The 19,619-nt window shown below is 34.6% G+C and overlaps 1 protein-coding gene across 10 annotated transcripts in view; it reads right to left on the reverse strand.

Annotated features, from left to right (window-relative positions):
- The window catches only part of CTNNA3 (catenin alpha 3), a 1,350,411-nt gene that overhangs the window by 1,041,662 nt on the left and 289,130 nt on the right, over positions 1–19,619 (reverse strand). For all 10 annotated transcript variants that reach the window (XM_074374085.1, XM_074374091.1, XM_074374088.1 and 7 more), the window contains one exon: positions 3,337–3,600. In XM_074374085.1, the coding sequence (XP_074230186.1) occupies positions 3,337–3,600 (264 nt within the window). The remainder of the gene's footprint in view (positions 1–3,336; positions 3,601–19,619) is intronic.

Below are 19,619 nucleotides of genomic sequence, written 5' to 3' on the forward strand. Positions count from 1 at the left end.
CAGTTATTTGTAATTTGGATATAAAATGCATATAAAATTTAGGCATCTTGTACCAGCTTGTCATCACTAGCTTTAACTAGAATTTCAAAGGCTGTTGAGACAGTATTAGGATTCTGGGAAATATCTTTGGGATTCCCTCCTGCCTTGTTCAGAAGTGAGTCAGCCAGTTACGTTAAGAAAGGGAAGACTCCATCAGTATGCCTATGCCCATCCCCATTAAAGCTACATACATACACGAACACACACATACACATGCACACTTTCTCCTTCTCTCCAACCACTCCCATTTCTTGTCTGTAGCAGCCACTTTCAACTAAAATGAGAAAAGAGAAGTCCCAGAAAGAGGACAACTTGGAAATCTTCTGTCTTCTTCTATAATCCTAAGAATACAGAATAAAGTGTCTGGGATAAACTGGTCCTCTTATGCAAGCATCCCCTGACACAATTCTGTTTACACTATGAAAAATGTGATATAAAATCCTATATGTCCACTCTTGCAAATTTCACCTCGCCATACTAGTCATTCCACAAATACAGACTACTTCTACTTAAATGACTCAGGTACCCAGAAAATAACTTTTAACTAAAAATTATGTCATCTTTTGAACTGAGTTACATTTATAATTTCTCTGATGGTTCCAACAGACTAAGAATCTCAGCATAAATTTTGTTGAATTTTGATTAAGCACATTAAGTTCTATCAGTGAGGATTCAATATAGTATGGGAGTTAGAAATATCTTCTGGAGTCAGAGAGACTAGATTCATATCCTGGCTACTACCATTTACTAGCCTTCTGACTTGAACAAGTTACATAATTTATATGTCTCAGTTTATTTTCTGTAAAACAAAAATAAAAATACTTATAGAGACACTGCAATAATTGAGTGATAAATTTATGTTAGGTGTTTAGCTATCAAGAAATGTTACTTATTAATGTATGGGGGGGGCTAATATTCTGCTAGTATAACTGGTATAAAATTAGAAACATAATCTTGCCCACAAGGAGTTTTAAATCTTATTATGAAGACAAGATACTCATCTAATAGACAAGTTTACTGAGTGTTCATTACACGGGGCCAATGATGATGGTATATTATTAAAGAATCACTACTAATCTACTTTATTTAGACAAATAGGCCCTAAAATTTTCATATAGATGCTCATAATTAGGAATTTAATAACTTTTTTCATTGATGCCAATAAGGAACTTAATAAAGTTAGATTAGAAGAACTGAAGGTAACTGTTTAAGACATATAACTAAAGGAAAAGCATATGGAAAGGTTATTTTAAACATAAATGAACTAGGTATCTAAGAAGTTTATTGTGAAAGTAATAATATTAGGACCTATATAGGAATTATACATTATATACTTAGTTTATTTTTAAGTTATCAGTAAAACTTTAGTAATTTTAATTTATTGATTTCTTCATTATGGAAGAAACTGCTTCCAAATAATCACCTCCACTACTGATGAATGCTACAATTTATTGAGAACTTACTATGTGCCAGTCACTGCCATGAACATTTTTACATGTACTATTAATTCACTGATTCTGACAACACTATGATGTAGGTCCTATTATTATCCCCAATTTATAGGTGAGAAAACTGAGTTAAATAAAAATAACTTTCCTAAGGTCACACGGGCAGGAAGTGCCACAGCTGGGATAGGAATTCAGGCATTTGGACTCCAGAACCCTTACCTTTAAACATTACAAGAACACCATGTTGTCTCCCATTAAGCAAATACATGTTTGACTTGGATATCCAATGATTGTTGACATCATAGTAGAATGTCTGATAAATCTCTAAATTCAGTATGTTGAAAATTGAGTTGCTGATCTTCCTCTCAAAACTTGCCACAGTCTTCCCAATCACAGTTGATAAAAACTTCATCAACACCAGTTGCTCAAGCCAACAGACAAACAAACAAACATACCCCCTCACAATTATCTGTGATAGACACAGAGGTGTACTGACCATATCCTTCTTCCAGGTAGGACTTGCTCCCCAGCTGTGGGACTGAGGCCAGCAGTTGGCCCCTAGTTGTCAGTCCTTCAGGGTCTGCTTCACCTGCAGGGGGCTGTTCCCCACTCCCCATGCTTGGAGGTCATACCCTTTCAGGGCAGGGTGACCTGTCTCCAGTGACTGAAAAGGCATAACGACCTGGCTACTTCGGACTAACAAGGAACACTTGAGGTTAGCATTCTCTCCAGAGCTCCCTGCTGACTGGTCCAGGCTTTGTGGATCTGGCTCTCAGGTGACTTCTGTCTCTGCTCAGTCCTGCTCTGTATGTTTCCTTTCACACATGTTAATTCCTAATAATATCTTGTCTCCCAAACTCTATCCAGCGTGTGCTTCTAGAGTACCTAGCCTTCAACACCAGAAACAAATTCTCCCTTTCTCTCTCATCCCACATCCATTTTGTCAAATCCAGTTGGCTCTACTTAACAATATTTAGCCTTAATATTCACTGATGCCACCCTAGTCCAAACTAAAATGTGAAATGGAAAGAAGGTAAAGTATAAGGATGCGTTACTACAATAGCCACCCGCCTGGTTTTTCACCTTCTCTCTTTGTTCCCCTTCAGTCTGTGCTCCACACACAGCCGAAGTAGTTCTTTTAAGACTTCAGTCTCAGAATGTCACACTGCTGCTTATAACTTTATAATGGAGTAACAGGCAGATTCCTTAAAAGTCTACATGGCCCTCCATAACCTGGCCCCGTTGGGTCTCTGTCCTCAGCTCCTGCTACTCGTCCCCTCAATCTCCACATCCAGGTACCCTAGCTTCTGTGCTGTCACTGAAACACTTCAAGCCTTTGTTCTAGATCTCCATCTGCTCAACTCTCTAACTTCCTTTAAGCCTTTGATAATACCTCACTTTCTCAATGTAACATTCTACACAATTTACTTATCTACAGTGTTTACTGTTTTTATTTTTTCCCTATATTCTGTTAGTATATAAGCTTCACCAGGGAAGTGCTCAGTTATAACCCAAGCACAAAGAACAGTGCCAATAGTATTTTGGAGTAAATAAATCCTACATTCTGTAAGTTGACCTATGTAAAATAAAGTCACCATTTCAATCTAATTAGCAATCCCAATTTAAATGCATTGACTTCCTTGGCAGAGATGTAAAGGAATCTGAAGTCTACTAACAGAATATTGTCCTGTTAATCAATATTTATTGGGAAATACAAGATAATGATAGTGAGTGATTAGGTAACTGGATTTTTATTTACTCTGAATGCCAACCCAAGGATCTGAAAACCCATATCTGTTTATTTTCATTTTGGTACACCAAATCACATTGTAATTTTCTCTGAACTTACCTCAAGCTCATCGAGGGCACTTCCCAGGGTTGCTGCTTGAGGTTCTGGTGGAGCTATCGTATTCTGGATGCCTTGTGAAGCATTTGAAATTACATTGAGGGCATTCTGAATTTCTTCACAAACTGTGTCCTTGCTGGCTTTGAGGGAAGCAACATCAGAATGTTCCAAACAAGCTGAACAAATTGAATGCAATATGGGTGAGTTCTCCTTCAATGAGGCCCGGGCGCCTGCAATTTCATCCCTCTGATTTGGAGATTTTAAGTCCTGAAGAGAGAAATAAAAAGAGAGGTTCCTTATACTGGGTTATGGAAGAAAGATCTATATAAAGAAGTTCCATTTTTCTGCCAATACAAATGAAAAGATAATAGACACTAAGAAGTGCTAAAAGTTAAAATCAAAGGCATTAAGTATTTCTACACTTCTCCTGATTCTGTTAAAGGTTCTACAATAGGAAAACTGAGTCAATTAACAGATAAAGGTCACAAAGGAGCAGATGTGTAATAACTGAGTAGATCTTACATTTGTCAGTCATATCCTTATACGTCAGAAAAATACTCTGGCATTCACATTATTAAGCAAATTATAAGAGAGCTTGAATTACAAGGATGCTGATTATCTATTTCCCTAGATGCTGATGATTTCATTGAACCTTTTTGTTAAAACTAAACCAATTAAGTTAAGAATACTAAATTAAACCTCCCACCACTCTCAGCCATCTTCCAGTCTTTTTCAGAAATACTTGGTAATAAATTATTCCTGATCTTCCTTTCTTTGACATTTATTCAACAAATAATTATCGAGCACTTAGTATATGTGAGCCCTTGTGCTTACGCATCAAGTATGCAGAAGTAAGCACTCCTATCTTGTTCTCCTGAAGCTTATGTTCTTATTTGAGGGGGAGGGGGCCTACAGACATACAATAAACTAGACAAATAAATATACAAGACAATTTCAGGTAGTGAAAAATGCTATGAAAAAAACACAAACCTGAAATGTCATAGAGACTGACTTGAGAAAGCTGCTTTAGCTTGAGTGGTCAGAGAAGATATTTCCTCAGAGATGACATTTGCAGTAAATATAAATGAAAAGTGTTTCAAATGGTGGGAAGAGAGAGAAGAGAAAGTCCTATATAAGTGATAGCTGATCAAAACTAGCTCAAAATACAATGAAAAACCCTGGCAAGCACTACTCTAACCAAGTGATGAATATTAACATCATCAGTGATACTATATGGAATTGTGCACTCCTTAATATACTGTGACATTTCATCTGTCTGGAATTCCCTCCAAAAGCCCTCAATACCAATATAATCATGAGAATAACAACAAACAAAACCAGATTGAGGAACCTCCTACATATTAACATGGGCAATATTCCTTAAGACAATTAAGATCACAAAAAACAAGGAGACTGATTGATAAACTGTCACAAACAAGAGGAGACTGGGGAGACATGACAACTAAATGCAACGTAGAACCCTGGGTTGGACCCTGGAACAGAAAGAAGACATTCATGGAAAAACTGGGGGATTCCAAGTAAAGTCCAGAGTTTGTTAATAGTAATGCATCAATGTTTGTTCATTGTGGCAAGTGTGAGATATTAACAATGGAGGAAACCAGGAGAAAAGTGATGGAAACTTTATGTACTATTTTGTAATTTTTCTGGAAATCTAAAATTATTAATATATATAAGTTTATTTTAAAGAAAACTAATTCAAAGGAACTTGACAATAACTTATGCATTCTACATACAATATCTCATGTAATCCTTATAAAAATTCATGATAGATATTACTTCCCATTTTAAAGATGATAAAACTGAGGTCTAGAGATTAAGTCCCTGAGGTGATTGAAAGAGCTAAACGGCAGCACTTCTTGCATTGTAACCCAAGTCAGTGTGACTGCTAAAAGCCATGATCCTAACAACTGTGTTATGCTCTTTCCTGCATGGGAAAGATTTCTCTCATTTGCTACTATACAAGCATGAGGATCTTTATTTGTATAATGACTTACAGTTTATAAAGTGCTTCTAGATAGTATCTCATTGATCATCACAATACCCTGTGAGGCAGTAAGGCTAGTATTATTAGCCCCATTTTAACTAAATAGGTATTTAGTCTAAGGAGATTAAAAGGTTGGTAAAAAGAACTGAGATGTAAACCTAAGTCTTCTGATCGCAAATCCCACGATTTATTCACAAGACTCTGCTACCTCCAGATAACGTTGCTTGAGGTTAATAAATGGCTACGCTGCTATATTTTTAGATCCTTCCTTTCTGAAAATAAAGGCTGTCTGCTACTTCAGGCAGGCTTTGGAGGAGATTAACTTTTTTACAAAAGGTAGGGAGAACAGTTAAAAGTAGCTATCAACCCACTGTTCATACTCACTAATTACCCAAGAAAAGGCACTTTGTGGTTTTCTTGGCCTGGTATGATTTCCCCCAATATTCCTGGTCTGGGTTCTAGTTGCAGCACTCTGAGCTGAGTAAGTCTTCTATTCTTTCAGTGTGTTTTTCCATCTGTAAAAATGGGGATAGCGATACTTCTGCCAACCCTCTCACAAGATTGGGTAAGCAGCACATCAAAAATGGAATATACCTAGAAAATAGTAGAGAATTACAGAAAAGGTATAGAATTCTTTTCTTCCTAAAATTTCTCAAACTTGGGGTACTGTTTTTGTCCTATGATGGTCTTAGTGATTTTCACATTCCCCACAATGTTATAGCACTACCTACATTTATCTCAGTGTGACTTTGAGGATAAATAACTTAATGTTTAGAAAAGATGCACACTCCTCTGAGGAATAATGAAAAAAGGTATAAATATTCAGAAAGAGCTGAAGAAAATTCTCTGAATATTATAGTATAACTAAAATTAATTATAAGATTTCCTCTGACCTACATATTATACTTCTCTATTTAGAATGACAGGGTCAATGTTTAGGTAGCTTTTCAAAGATGAAAGTCTGTGAACATATATTATTACAAAGAAGGATAAAGTTTAATCATGTCTTTTACTCTGATGGTGGCTATGTACATCTGACAGTTAATTGTGATAGCTTTAATGTTGTAGAGACTTCAGAATTTTTAAATTTCTAGTATATTTTGGCTTTTGAGCCTATTCTTTGTTATCTCTGCTTAAGGCAACTACAGACTTTTTATTAAGCGCTGATATCCCAAATACAAGCCAACAAAGCCTATGAGAAAGGTTCCGTGAACATAACAAAAATAACATGTTATGGCAGCAGGTGGAGGAAAGAAAGGGAGGTTACAGAGCTTAGGTAAGGAAAATTGAGAAGGCACGATCATTTCTCCTAAAGGACATCCCCAAAGATAAATCTAACATAGTAAATGGGCACACAGATAAAAGGGAACTAATGAATGGTATCCTTCTAAACAAAAGTTGTGGTGGTGTTTGTGGTTATTTTATTTTGTTTTAACTGATGACACCATAGGTTCAAAGGTTTATAGGTTTTCTATTTATCCTGTAATTTAAAACCAGGTCAAAATTAGGAATTAAATGGTAGGATCCATTTGGGATCTCTCTGGGCAAAGAATTATAAAGAGTTCAGTTCCTCAGGTATTGATATTTTTTTTTTTAGTGCTCCAGAAGAAAAAGCTTACATGAGATTTCCAAGTTAAGGAGACATTAAATGCTTCCAGCTGATGAAAAAACACACAGATGGGATTAAAAAAGAAGACCTTACAAGTCTGTGCAAGTGGGTAGAGAAGCAACATATGAGTTTTAACCCTGGCAAGAGAACAAAATATATTTAGGAATTTTAAAGATCACAAAGTATAAAAATGGAGATCTCTAAGGTATCAGTTAATTAATTCAACCATTCATTCAACAAATATTATTGAGCCCCTCCTATACAACAGGCAGTGTACTAAATGTTAGGAATGCAAAAGTTAGGGAGCTTATAGATCAGAAGGGGAAACAAACACATTTATAAGGGAGTTAAAATAGTTATTCATAGCAACGAGAAAAGTCCCTCAGTTTTAGAAAACTGAAGAAAATTTATCAGAAAAGGCAACTCTTACACAGTGAGTAGAAATTATCCCAATGAACAAGGCAGAAAAAAACAGCAAGCAAAGAAAACAGCATATGCAAAGGCCAGAGGCATGAGGGAGAGTGCAGGCTATGGCAGGTCGTACTACAAGTACAGGGAACCTGAGCAGGAATGGTGATGAATCCAGCTAGAAGGGTAAGCAGGAGATACTATACATGCCATGCTAAAGAAGTGCAAAGCAACAAACTCAGATGAATATTTTCAAAGACTGATCTATCAGTGACCATTTAGTGATTAGACACTATGAAATTTAAGTCAAGGAAACCAGGCAGTAATGCGGGCAAGAGACAGTAAGTGCTTGAACACTGAACACTATTGCTAAGCTGTAGTAGGATGGATTCAGAAATACTTAGGTGAAAATGATAGGACTTTGTGATACTTAGCTGGGGGGAGGGGGATAGAAGGCATTCAGAAGCGTCTAGAAAATTGTTTCAGCCATTGTGTACATAGTGATGCATTCACCAAGATGGGGAATATGAAATGAATAATGTGTTTGGAAGAGAAAGGTGAAGTACATTTTGTCATCTGCCAAATGTGAGATGACAGCATAATATCCAAATAAAAATATACTACACATGGACCTAGAATTGAGCTAGAAATTGAGATCTGTGAGCCATCAGCTCATAGATCAGAGCTAAAGTCATGTGTGTGAAGGTTACAGGGCCTTCACCCAGGATGAATATTACAATAGAAGAAGTAGCTGGGAGTCATTGTAAGTTGTGTCTTGAGGATGTAAACCAGAAGATCTTGTGTGCCAGCCCAGAAAGCTAAATATGTATTGTAAATTACCAAGAAGGGCATCAGAAAATACTGAACTCTCAAAAAAAAAAAAAAAAAAAAAAAAACCCAAAGAAGCAAGCAAAAACCACATGCAAACCCTAGCGTTTAGGACTCAAATTACTGTGGATAATTATGGTCACTATACTTTAAGAAAAGAGAATTGAATTTCTTTAAAAAGCATTTTGGAAGACAGGATGACTTCTGTGTGAGGGAGTTAAAAATATGGTGTCTGTTCACTTCAAAAAGGGGAAATTTATACTGGAGTACACATGCCTTTTAAAAAAATCTAGAAACCATGAGTGAATTTGACAAGTTGTTAATGGACTTCTTTACTAAATCTAGAAACAATACATCAAGGAAGAAGCTTTTTAGATTTTAGTGAAATCAATTAAAAATGTATCTACTCATATTGCTGTCTACCTCACTTCATTATAATTCTTTTGAATGCAAGTACTATAGCTACTTATTTTTTACCCATTATTTCCTAGTACATGGCACATATTAGGAGCTTAATCATTTTTTGGAGGAAACTAATAGACAAATGAATAAGAAATAAGTAAGAGGAAGATATTCTGAGGTAAGGTAAGAAACTTTGGATATGAATAATCCAAGAAATCAAATGTATTAAAAATATACATAATCCAGAGAATCTGGACAAATTTATACATACATGATAATGCCGAAGAAAGCTAAAGAGTAAAATTAAATTATACCTATCTCTACATTAAATGTTAGTGAAGCCATTGATAAAACTACTACTTTGGAAAACTGTTTGATAGTCTCTACTGAGGCTGAATATATAAATATATATATACCCATGAACCAGCTCTATTCTGTTGCTGGGAGAAAACACACACAGTCATGGAAATATTTTCACATGTTCATTAAAAGACATAAAATATTCATAGATGCACTCTTCATAATAGTCTCAAATTAGAAACAACCCAAAGCAATGAAAATGAACAAATGAGCTATATGGAGCAATACGAAATATGGAACAAAAAACACCAGATACAAAAGAGTACATATTGTTTGATTCTGTCTATATAAAATTCAACTCAGGAAAACTAATCTATGGTTTTAGAAATCAAAATAGTGTTTACTTTTGATGGGTGATTAGAGACTGGAAAGGGGCATAAGGGATCTTTTGAATTCTGGTAATTTTTCTGTTTCTTGCTCTGGGTGCTGGTTATCTTTGAGGTGGTGTGTTTAACTTAGAAAATTCATTGAACTGTATGCTTATAAGCTGTACATTTTTATGAATGTATCTTATACTTCAATTTTAAAAGTTTACACAAAATCGAACAAAAGTATTAATAAAACCAAGCAAAATGGAGAAATTGTGACTTCTGTTGGCAAAGGACACTGTTATAAATAAGCTAGGGACCTGTCATGTTGTTACATTTCCCACGATATTAAGGGAAGGATGAGGTAATTGGATATTCAGTCCATTTACAGGTATCTTCTACCCATTTTAAGGACTTCTATTTAAGAAGGAAAAAATCTAAATGTTGAAAAACTAAAAAGAAAATTCCTGGAGCTTGGCCATCGAAAAGGGCAAAGCCGAAGGATTTTCACAGCAATTGACGCCATACACCCTTGAACAAACCCTCATTTCAAAGATCAGAGAAAACTTCCTTACATGTAAGCTACATCCCTGCCCAAGTGGAATAGCTGAGCAGATACTCTGCTCAACAAAACATAACTACATGCAAATTATTGAGTATTTCTTCCAGGTGTTTAAATGAGGTTTCTGGAGCTGACAAACTACTCTGGCAGGGAAGGGAAGGGAGCTTATAAAGAGCAGTTTTGTTTTCCAAAGACTAAGAAGGTGAGCAGCAGAAAAGCCTATGGATACTTTGCTATTTGGATTCCATTCTCGGTTGGCTTCTATCCCTAGTCTTCCCTGTGCCAAGATGCTAACTGCTTCACTGGTCACTGAGCAACTTCATGTTTTATCAGAAAACAAAATAGTGCAAACACTTGCTAACTGAAATGTTTTTCTCCAACATAAATTAGGAAGTGAAGTACTTAGCCTTAATTGAGCTGAGGGTTATAAGATGGTGAAACAAGAGTAGACAAGAGAAGTAAAAAGAAGATGCTGAGAAAAAAAAAAAAGTTTGAAAAAATGCAAGATTGTATAATCAAAACATTATTAAACGGCAGAGAGATGCCTTTATGGCCTTTCTGTACTTATTTCCCATTTTCCATTTCATATTAAAAGGACAAATTCAATAAAAGAGAAAATAAAAGAATTTTCAAATTCAAATAGAAAACTGAGAAACCGCATAATGGCAGTATTAAGATATCCCCAAGGTATGTACTCTGGGCAATTAATGCATACCTTGAGTAGCTGAAATACACCAAAGTGAATATTAGTAACTCCAAGGAAACCTCCTAGGAAAACATTATTACTTAATTTTAATGTAGACTACTGGGTCAGTCAAGAAAATGTAGATATGAAGTTCAGAAATGCATTATGTTCATTTTCTATCCTCTGAAACAAGTACAATAGATGTATTACATCTATTATTTGCCTCAAATTCATATCTAAAAAACAAATTCTATCTGAAGTCATCTACTATATAATTAAAATAAAAGGAATAAACAGAAAAGCAAAAATAATGATCTACATCAACAAGATCCAGTTTCTATACTTTATGCTCCCCTTCCACTAGTGTGTATATTTCACCACTTAATCTAACAAGATTCAAATATCCATAAGTCAGAAAATTTTTCCTCTGAAGTATAGATTAATTAACATCTATGAGAGTTAAGTTGGATTTTAATATCTAGTCAAGGATCAATAAATATCATTATCTTAACAATTCCTTATTTAAGCTTCTGTGACTCACTTGTGAGAAATAGATCACCATTTTCCAAACATTCTGGTGCATCTCAGAAAGCAAATAGTATCACTTAGTACAAATGGGATTCAAGCCCAGGGCTGTTGATGCAACCTCCTAGTTAATAACCCCTTACATTCATATAGTGGTTTATCCTATTTAGCATGTTTCTAGTCATTCTTTTGCAAAGAATCCCATGAGTAGATATAAAAAGTATTATTATCCTTATCTGTTAAGATTAATAAAAAGTAGTGGTGGTGATTATTTTTAAGAAAGCCAACATTACTGAACAGCTATAACACTTCCTACAGTCAAATACTTGTCTATTCACTTTCCTTTTTTTTTCTTTTTAAATTTTTTATTCACTTTCTCATTTAACATCCCAGCTATGAATAGGATCCAGAATTAGCTCCTGTCTTAACACTCTTTCTACCTAACACTGTTTTTGTTGTTGTCAGTACCTTCATCATCTCTCCCAAAGTCTGTCAAAGGACTTCCCACAATCCTGCAGTTCTGTGGTGCCCCCTCAAAAATACACATCTCAGCATATCTTCCTGACAAATAACTGTTTTACTTAATGCAACTCAGATCAGAAACGCATTCCTGTACAGAATGGATAAACAAGGTCCTACTGTATAGCACAGGGAACTATATTCTATCACTTACAGTAACCTGTAATGAAAAAGTATATATATTCAGTTACATATACATAATTGAATCATGATGCTATACATCAGAAACTAATACAACACTTAAAATTTTAATTTTGAATTATACTTCAATTTAAAAAAAAAAGAAAGGCATTCCCTAACTCAGTTTCAGAACAAGAACAATAAGAAAACCTCAGACCAAAATTATAACACTATAAATTAAAGACTGATTTATAAGGTCATTTAGTACACTTAAAAGTATAAGTGACAGATATATGAAGAAAGAGTAAAAATAATAAGTATCATCTTGACTATTTCAATCTACTTTTGATAAAGGAACAACCCTAAACATGGTATCTTAGTAACGATGGTTTAATGGTTGCTTTTCCCAGAGGGAAAAAACTGGGTCTTTAGTTTAATTCAACAGGCTTGAAACACCTGCTACAAGGTGTGACTTTAAAGTTAAGGCTATAAATTCAGATGTTTATTCTAAGTGGGAAGCATGAATAGACCAGCTGTAAGTCAATAGAGAGTGGTAAGGCTCTCACACACTAGAGTATCTGCTCCATTTAAAAACATTCAAATCCAATCGGCCAAACAAAAAGAATCCTTGACCTCTGCTCTAAAGTACTAGCACAGATGCATGTGTGAGCCTTAATGTAGTCTCCATGCTTTATATTTACACCATATGTGTATCTGACCTTGGAAGAGATTAAAAAGATGGATAATGCATGTCCCTGGACCTGAGGAGCCTATAATAAGTGAAGAGAAGTGAGGCAAATGCTGAGCAACTCCAAGGCAGAAGGTCTGTCTCATAATAGAAACAGCATGAGCTTGGGGGTTACAATCTCAATACAAAAACCCTCCAATAGCAGAATAGTTTGAGGGTTATAATTAACCTTACTTCAGCTACAGAATAGAGATAATAATTCCTACCTTAAGGGTATTAATGAGATTAATTTAATGTGAAAAAACTTCCCAGCATTTCCTTCTTGACCTCTCCCTATACACCAAATTATTGGCCATATTCTCTCCTTAAATGTTTCTCCCGTCTTCTGAGATGAAACGAACGTTAAATTTAAAATTACAGGTTGTTACTTCTCTATTGAACTCAAAAGATATGCTCTCAATAGAAGCATAACTCAAGTTGGGTCTCAAAATGAACATACCCATTGCTTTTCTTACACACCCTCCCCCAAATATGTTTCTCCTCCAACATTCTCAGACTAAATGATATATTTAGTCTGACTAATATAAACTTAAGGACTATCCTTGACTCTTTCATTCTCTCATCCCAATCATTAGGTAAGATCTGGTATTCTACTCATTAAATATTTCTCCAATAAGTACATTTTGTTCTCGTCCTCATTACTAGCAGTAGTCTAGAGGAAAAATGATTTGGGGGAAAACTAAGGAAGTGGTTGTGAATACAAGGAGGGGAGAACAAATTAGAGAAATATTAGAAACAACTTTTGACTAATACAACATTTCGTCTATAACGCCATCAGGGGAGTCTCTCTAAACCTCAAAAATGATCATCACTCCCCAATTTAAAATTTTCAGGTGACTGTCAATTCACACACAATAAATCTCATACTGTTTATTATAGACAAGCATGATCTGACCTAGCCTCATTCCCTAGCCTTACTCCCTACCACTTCTCTCACAGGCACCCTTTTCCTCCAGCCATACAGAATCACGGGGTTCTATAGGTGCCTCTGCATGAGCTATGTTCCTACTTCCCCTCATATCTTCTGCTAAATGGCCATTCACCCCTCAAGACACCTTGGATTCTCATGCTCTGTCATTCATGTGTCATGTCACAGACACATTCATATGTTCCAATAGTGCTTACATAGCATTAATCTAGCACTTATTAAACCATTACCATTAGCTATAGTTATTCATTTACACATCTGTGTCTCTCATCTAATTATGAGTTCTTATAGGGACAAAATTTTATCTTAATTCTTTCATTCCCTGGGCTTTGTATAGGAGCTGGCACAGAGAGACCAATGAATTAATAACACCTATCACCACTTTAAAGACATCAGAAAACTTTGAGGGTTACTGCCTTAAGATAGTTTACTTTTCCATGAGATAAAATTTTAATTTTGGAAAAAGGAAATCACAACTGCAAGAAGCTAAGATATGCTTAGTCTAGAATGGAAATGTTCTCTAATCGTGTTCCCAGTTAGGCTCACTAGATTTGCCTATGAAATATTCTTCCAAGTGTTCTGGCCTAGCTGTTGATGACAATATTTTGGGAGTTACATGCAAGTGTGTCATTCAGTGCTTATTACTATGTATCTCAGGTTGTTCCAGAAAATACTTGATTTCTAATTATATTCCCCAGCAGGAAGTAGGACCTTCAGCAGAATGCTTGTAAAATGTCCCATATTTAACATGCTTCTCAGAAAGTTGTTAGTGCTCCCTATACTAACCAAAAATCAGATTCACTTTATTGAAAAAAAACAGAAGTAGGTTAATAATCTCATTAAGTTTTTAATATTCTTAGATATTTATTTCAGTGAGTATTTATACAATGGAGCTGATCTAAGAGCTAAGAGGAAATACAAATACAAAGTAAAAAAAAAAAAAAAAAGTACCCGCTCTAAAGTCCTCAGCTTTCTGGAAATTTTTTTTATTGAATATAGTTGATTTACAATGTTGTGTTAATTTCTGGTGTACAGCATAGTAATTCAGTTTCTTGTGTATGTGTATACCTTTTTATATTCTTTTCATTATAGACCATTGTAAGATACTGAATATAGTTCCTTGTGCTCAAGAAACTGATGTTGGGTTCATTGAGTATATATGGATTCAGTAAAATAATTAGACACGTGCATGATTTACATGATTTATGCTACTTTATATATGATGATGGGAATTAAGACTGAAGACAGGCTTCTGGGGGAAACTCCCACTACTTTTTTGAGAGGACCTTGTGGTTTATCTATTTTATATATAGTGTTTGTATCTGTAGATCCCAAACTCCCAATTTATCCCTACCCACCCCCTTTCCCCTTGGCAACCATAAGTTTGTTTTTTATGTCTGTGAGTCTCTTCCTGTTTTGCAAACAAGTTCAGTAAAAAAAAGTTTTTAGATTCCACATTAAGTGATATATGGTATTTGTCTTTCTCTGTCTGGCTTACTTCACTTAGTGTGACAACCTCCAGGTCCATTCATGTTGCCACAAATAGCATTATTTTATTCTTTTTATGACTGAGTAGTATTCCATTGTACATATACCACAACATCATTATCCAATCATCTGTTGATGGACATTTAGGTTGCTTCCAAGTCTTGGCTATTGTAAATAGTGCTGCTATGGACATTGGAGTGCATGTATCTTTTCAAATCAGAGTTTCCTCCTGATATATGCCCAAGAGTAGGGTTGCTAAATCATATGCTAAATCTATTTTTATTTTTTTTTGAGGAATCTCCACACTGTTTTCCATAATAGTTGCACCAAACTACATTCCCACCAACAGTGTAGGAGGGTTCCCTTTTCTCCACACCCTCTCCAGCGTTCATTGCCTATAGACTTTTTAATAATGGCTATTCTGACCAGTGTGAGGTGATACCTCATTGTAGTCGATTTGCATTTCTCTAAAAGTTAGTGATATTGAGCATTTTTTCATGTGCTTATTGGCTATTCACATGTCTTAATGGTAGAAATGTTTGTTTAGATCTTCTGCCCATTATTTGATTGGGTTGTTTTTGTTGTTATTGAGTTGTATGAGCTGTTTGTATATTCTGGAAATTAAGCCCTTGTCAGTCACATCATTTGCAAGTATTTTCTCCCATTTCATAGGTTGTCTTTTTGTTTTGTTTATAGTTTCCTTTGCTGTGCAAAAGCTTATAGTTTAATTAGGTCTCATTTGTTTATTTTTGCTTTTATTTCTATTGCCTTGGTAGACTGACCTAGGAGAACACTACTGAGATTTATGTCAGATAATGTTTTGCCTATGTTTTCTTCTAAGACGTTTACAGTGTTTGTCCTATGTTTAAGGAACATAGGATAAGTTTATTGAGTTTATTTTTGTGTGTCCTTTGAGGGAGCGTTCTAAATTCATTAATTTGTGGCCGTTCAGCGTTCCCAACACAGCTTGTCAAAGAGATTGTTTTTTCTCCATTGTAAATTCTTGTCTCCTTCATCAAAGATCAATTGACTGTAAGTGTGTGGGTTTATTTCTAGGCTCAGTATTTTATTCCATCAATCCATATGTCTGTTTTTGTGCCAGAATCACACTGCCTTGATTACTGTAGCTTTGTAGTATTGTCTGAAGTCTGGGAAGGTTTTTCCTTCAGCTTTGTTCTTTTTCTTTAGTATTGCTTGGGAAATTCTGGGTCTTTTGTGATTCCATATAAATTTTAGGATTATTTGTTCTGGAAATTGTTAATAATATGCTAAAATGGTACCATAAAATGGGTGGAATAGATAAGAAGTTATAGGAATTGTAAGAAAAAGCATGGGTAGGTTAAGAACTACATCATAGAGAGGTAGGTGAGCATTTCAAAATGCACCAAGTAAAAGAGACAAAAAAAAAAAAAAGCTGATATAAAAGTTAGTTGGCTCTCTAATATGCTTCTCAAACAGAGCATATCAAAATCAGAGCTCCTGATAGCACCCTCAACCCACTATTCCCAGTCTTCATCAGTTCAGTAAATGGAAATTCTCCCAGTTATCCAGGTCAAAAACCTTGTGGTCAGCCTTTAAGTCTCTTTCTCTCAAATCTCACATCTAGTCTGTCAGCATTTTCTAACACTTTTACCCTCATTTATCTAGAATTTGACCTCTTATCACCACAAGCAGGTCATCATATTACTTTGCTCAAACCATCCTGCATATCTTTCTTCATCCTTCCATCTCTCCTTGCTCACTGTGATCCAGCTACATGGACCTCCTTGCTGGCTCTCTAAATAAAAGTCTAGGCATAGCCCATCTCTACCTTAGGTTACCCCTTTTTGGTACACTCTCCTAAATCCATGACTGGCTTACTCTCTCACTTCTTTTGAGTCTTTATTCAGAAATCAACTTTTCAGTAAGACCTCCTCTAGTCACCCTTAATAGAAGTTCAACCAACAATTTCTCTCTCAATATGCCACATCTTCTTTCTCTGCTTTATTTTCTTCTTACTACTATTTATCACTAATATACTTTATTCTTTTTCTTTCTTTCTTTTTCTTTTTTTATATTCTTTATACTTTATTTTATAGTTATTCTCATGTTTGTTTTCTGCCTTCTCCAAAGGAATGTAAATAAGTTTCATGAGGGCACATGAAAGGTATTTGACAAATGTTTATTTAATTAATGAACAACAACCCAAATTAAAAATCTGTAATTAACAATTTGAAACATCTTACTGATCACACATACAAAAAATATTTTATCACATATGGGGATAAAATACCAGAAAATTGTCTAGTTATACCTGAGAAGACAGATAAAAGGCACAGAAATAGATAACACAAAACTTTCTAGTCCCTTTTATCTCTCATTCCAGAGACAGACCTTAAAACAAGTTCACTGTATATCTTAGGGTTTACTTGTGAGTTTTACTTATGTCATACTTCATATTTACCAGAATGCATATAGAAAGCTACTGAACTCAAAACATAATGTTTGTGGCTGTAATTGAAAGGTCGACTACATATGCCTGCCTATTAGAAGGTAATTTGTATTTAAAATCCAGATTCCCTAATTAACAAAGATTTTGCCTTACTCAAGAACTGTATACCAAGCATGGATCATCTATATGCAGATTATTCACTGTCTAATTTTTACCAACTTATATACTCATGTCTTTAGGAATGGCTGCAATCCACCCTGGTACATAAAATAAATTAGCATCCTTACACTCTAGAGAAAAGCATGTGTTTAGCACCAAATGGAATCAGCAGATGACTAAATACTCTTTTTTTGCCTTGTTTCTATCATAAATACAACAGATGCAAGATGCTGGAATGTGGACAACCCCCAGAAGGTTGGTATTTTCCTCTACTGCAGAGATAAACCATTCAAAAATGCATTCCATACAGCATACCAGAGTCAGCAAGAATCCCTTGGTTTATTTATTGCCACCAAGATAACTTTAAGACTAACTATATCACAAATACCTCTGTAGTCTAAATGAACCATAGGCTACCTTTGATGTTAAACATCACTAAATATCTTATAAATTTATAGCAATGGTCATTCAAGTCCAAGATAAATGATCGTCACATAAGTGATTTAGGAAAACTAGTTTGCACCAAACTCACAAGACACTTAAAGGCATGAGATATGGATCTCATAGAGGTTCACAGTGTTTTAATTTTCTATGAATTTTCTTATTTGATCCGATTATATTGTGCTTATTACATAGATAAAGAAAAAATGGCTTGTTCAATGTCATATAGCTATCAAGTAGCAGAAAACACATCTAGTTTTTGAAGTGCAACATGAAATTTTACTTAGTGAATTCTTACCACTGAAAATAGTATAAGAGAAATAAAGAATAATTTAAAAATAATAGATATTATAAAGACATTATAGTTATTAATAGATGAGAGAACAATGAGATAATAGCAGCAGTAAAATGATTTCTCTCCTTTGAAATTTTCATACATTGTTAAATTTCATTCTCTTCTCTATCACTGAACTGGGTAGATTACACTAAGACCTCTGAAGCTTAGTGATTTAAGCCACTTAATTAAACCATTAGGAAAAACATTATTTGCCACCACCTTTCCTGTGCTTTGCTCTCTTTCTTTAATTTGGTGTAAGTTAATTTTTTCTGACTGCATTGATTATTCACTGAACTAGAAAACCTACCCTTGATACTAGAAAAGCAATGCCTTGTCATCTTGATGTTATATCAGAATTGTGCTACAGTCTGAATTGTTTACTTAATCACCTCGCTGCCTTACTAAATGACTTATTTTGATCCATTTTAATAGCTAAAAATATTAGCATATTAAATTTATTTTTATTATTAAATTGACAATAAATATAAACCATAAAAAAATTGCTCTAAATTTCTGTTTGGAGATAGTAATGGGACACAGAAATTTCATCATTACTGGATTTTTTATCTGGATGAAGGGTCACATAATAAGGATGACAGTTCTTTCCCTAAAATCTTTATTTCTACATTGAATTAAATGACATAAAATGGGATGCTCTAGCAATTTTCCTAGTATTAATTGCCTAGGAATTTAACTTTGCTTTGAAAAGTATTCAAGTGATGTTACACATTTAATTTGTTTCCCACCAGGTAGGAAAGATAGAACACAATATAAAATATTCAATCTAAGCTTTAATTAAGATTATTTAAGATCAAATAAGGACTCATAAAAAAGAATAAAATAATGCCATTTGCAGCCACATGGATAGACCTCGAGATCGTCTTTCTAAGTGAAGTAAGCCAGAAAGAAAAAAAAATCATATGATATCATTTATATGTGGAATCTAAAAAAAAGAAAAAAAGAAGACACTAATGAACTCATCTACAAAACAGAAACAGACACGCAGACATAGTAAACAATCTTATGGTTACCAGGGGAAAGTGGGTGGGAATGGATAAATTTGGGAGTTTGAGATTTGCAAATATTGACTACTATATATAAAAATGGATAAAAAACAAATTTCTTCCGTACAGCACAAGGAGCTATATTCAACATCTTGTAACAACCTTATTGAAAAAGAATATGAATATATGTATATATATATATTTATGACTGGGACACTATTTTTGTGCACAAGAAATTGACACATGGTAACTCACTATACTTCAACTTTAAAAATAGATATCAAATAAGGGAGGTAACAGGGCAATACAGGAATAAACATTAAAAATACCTGATGCCAATTTTTATGAAACTCAGAAAAAGGATTTAAGAGTTGAATTAAATTAAAAAATATTAAAATGACTAAGTACAAATTCCACTT

This window comes from Camelus bactrianus, chromosome 11 (assembly GCF_048773025.1).
Source record: "Camelus bactrianus isolate YW-2024 breed Bactrian camel chromosome 11, ASM4877302v1, whole genome shotgun sequence".
NCBI classification, from domain to species: Eukaryota; Metazoa; Chordata; class Mammalia; order Artiodactyla; family Camelidae; genus Camelus; species Camelus bactrianus.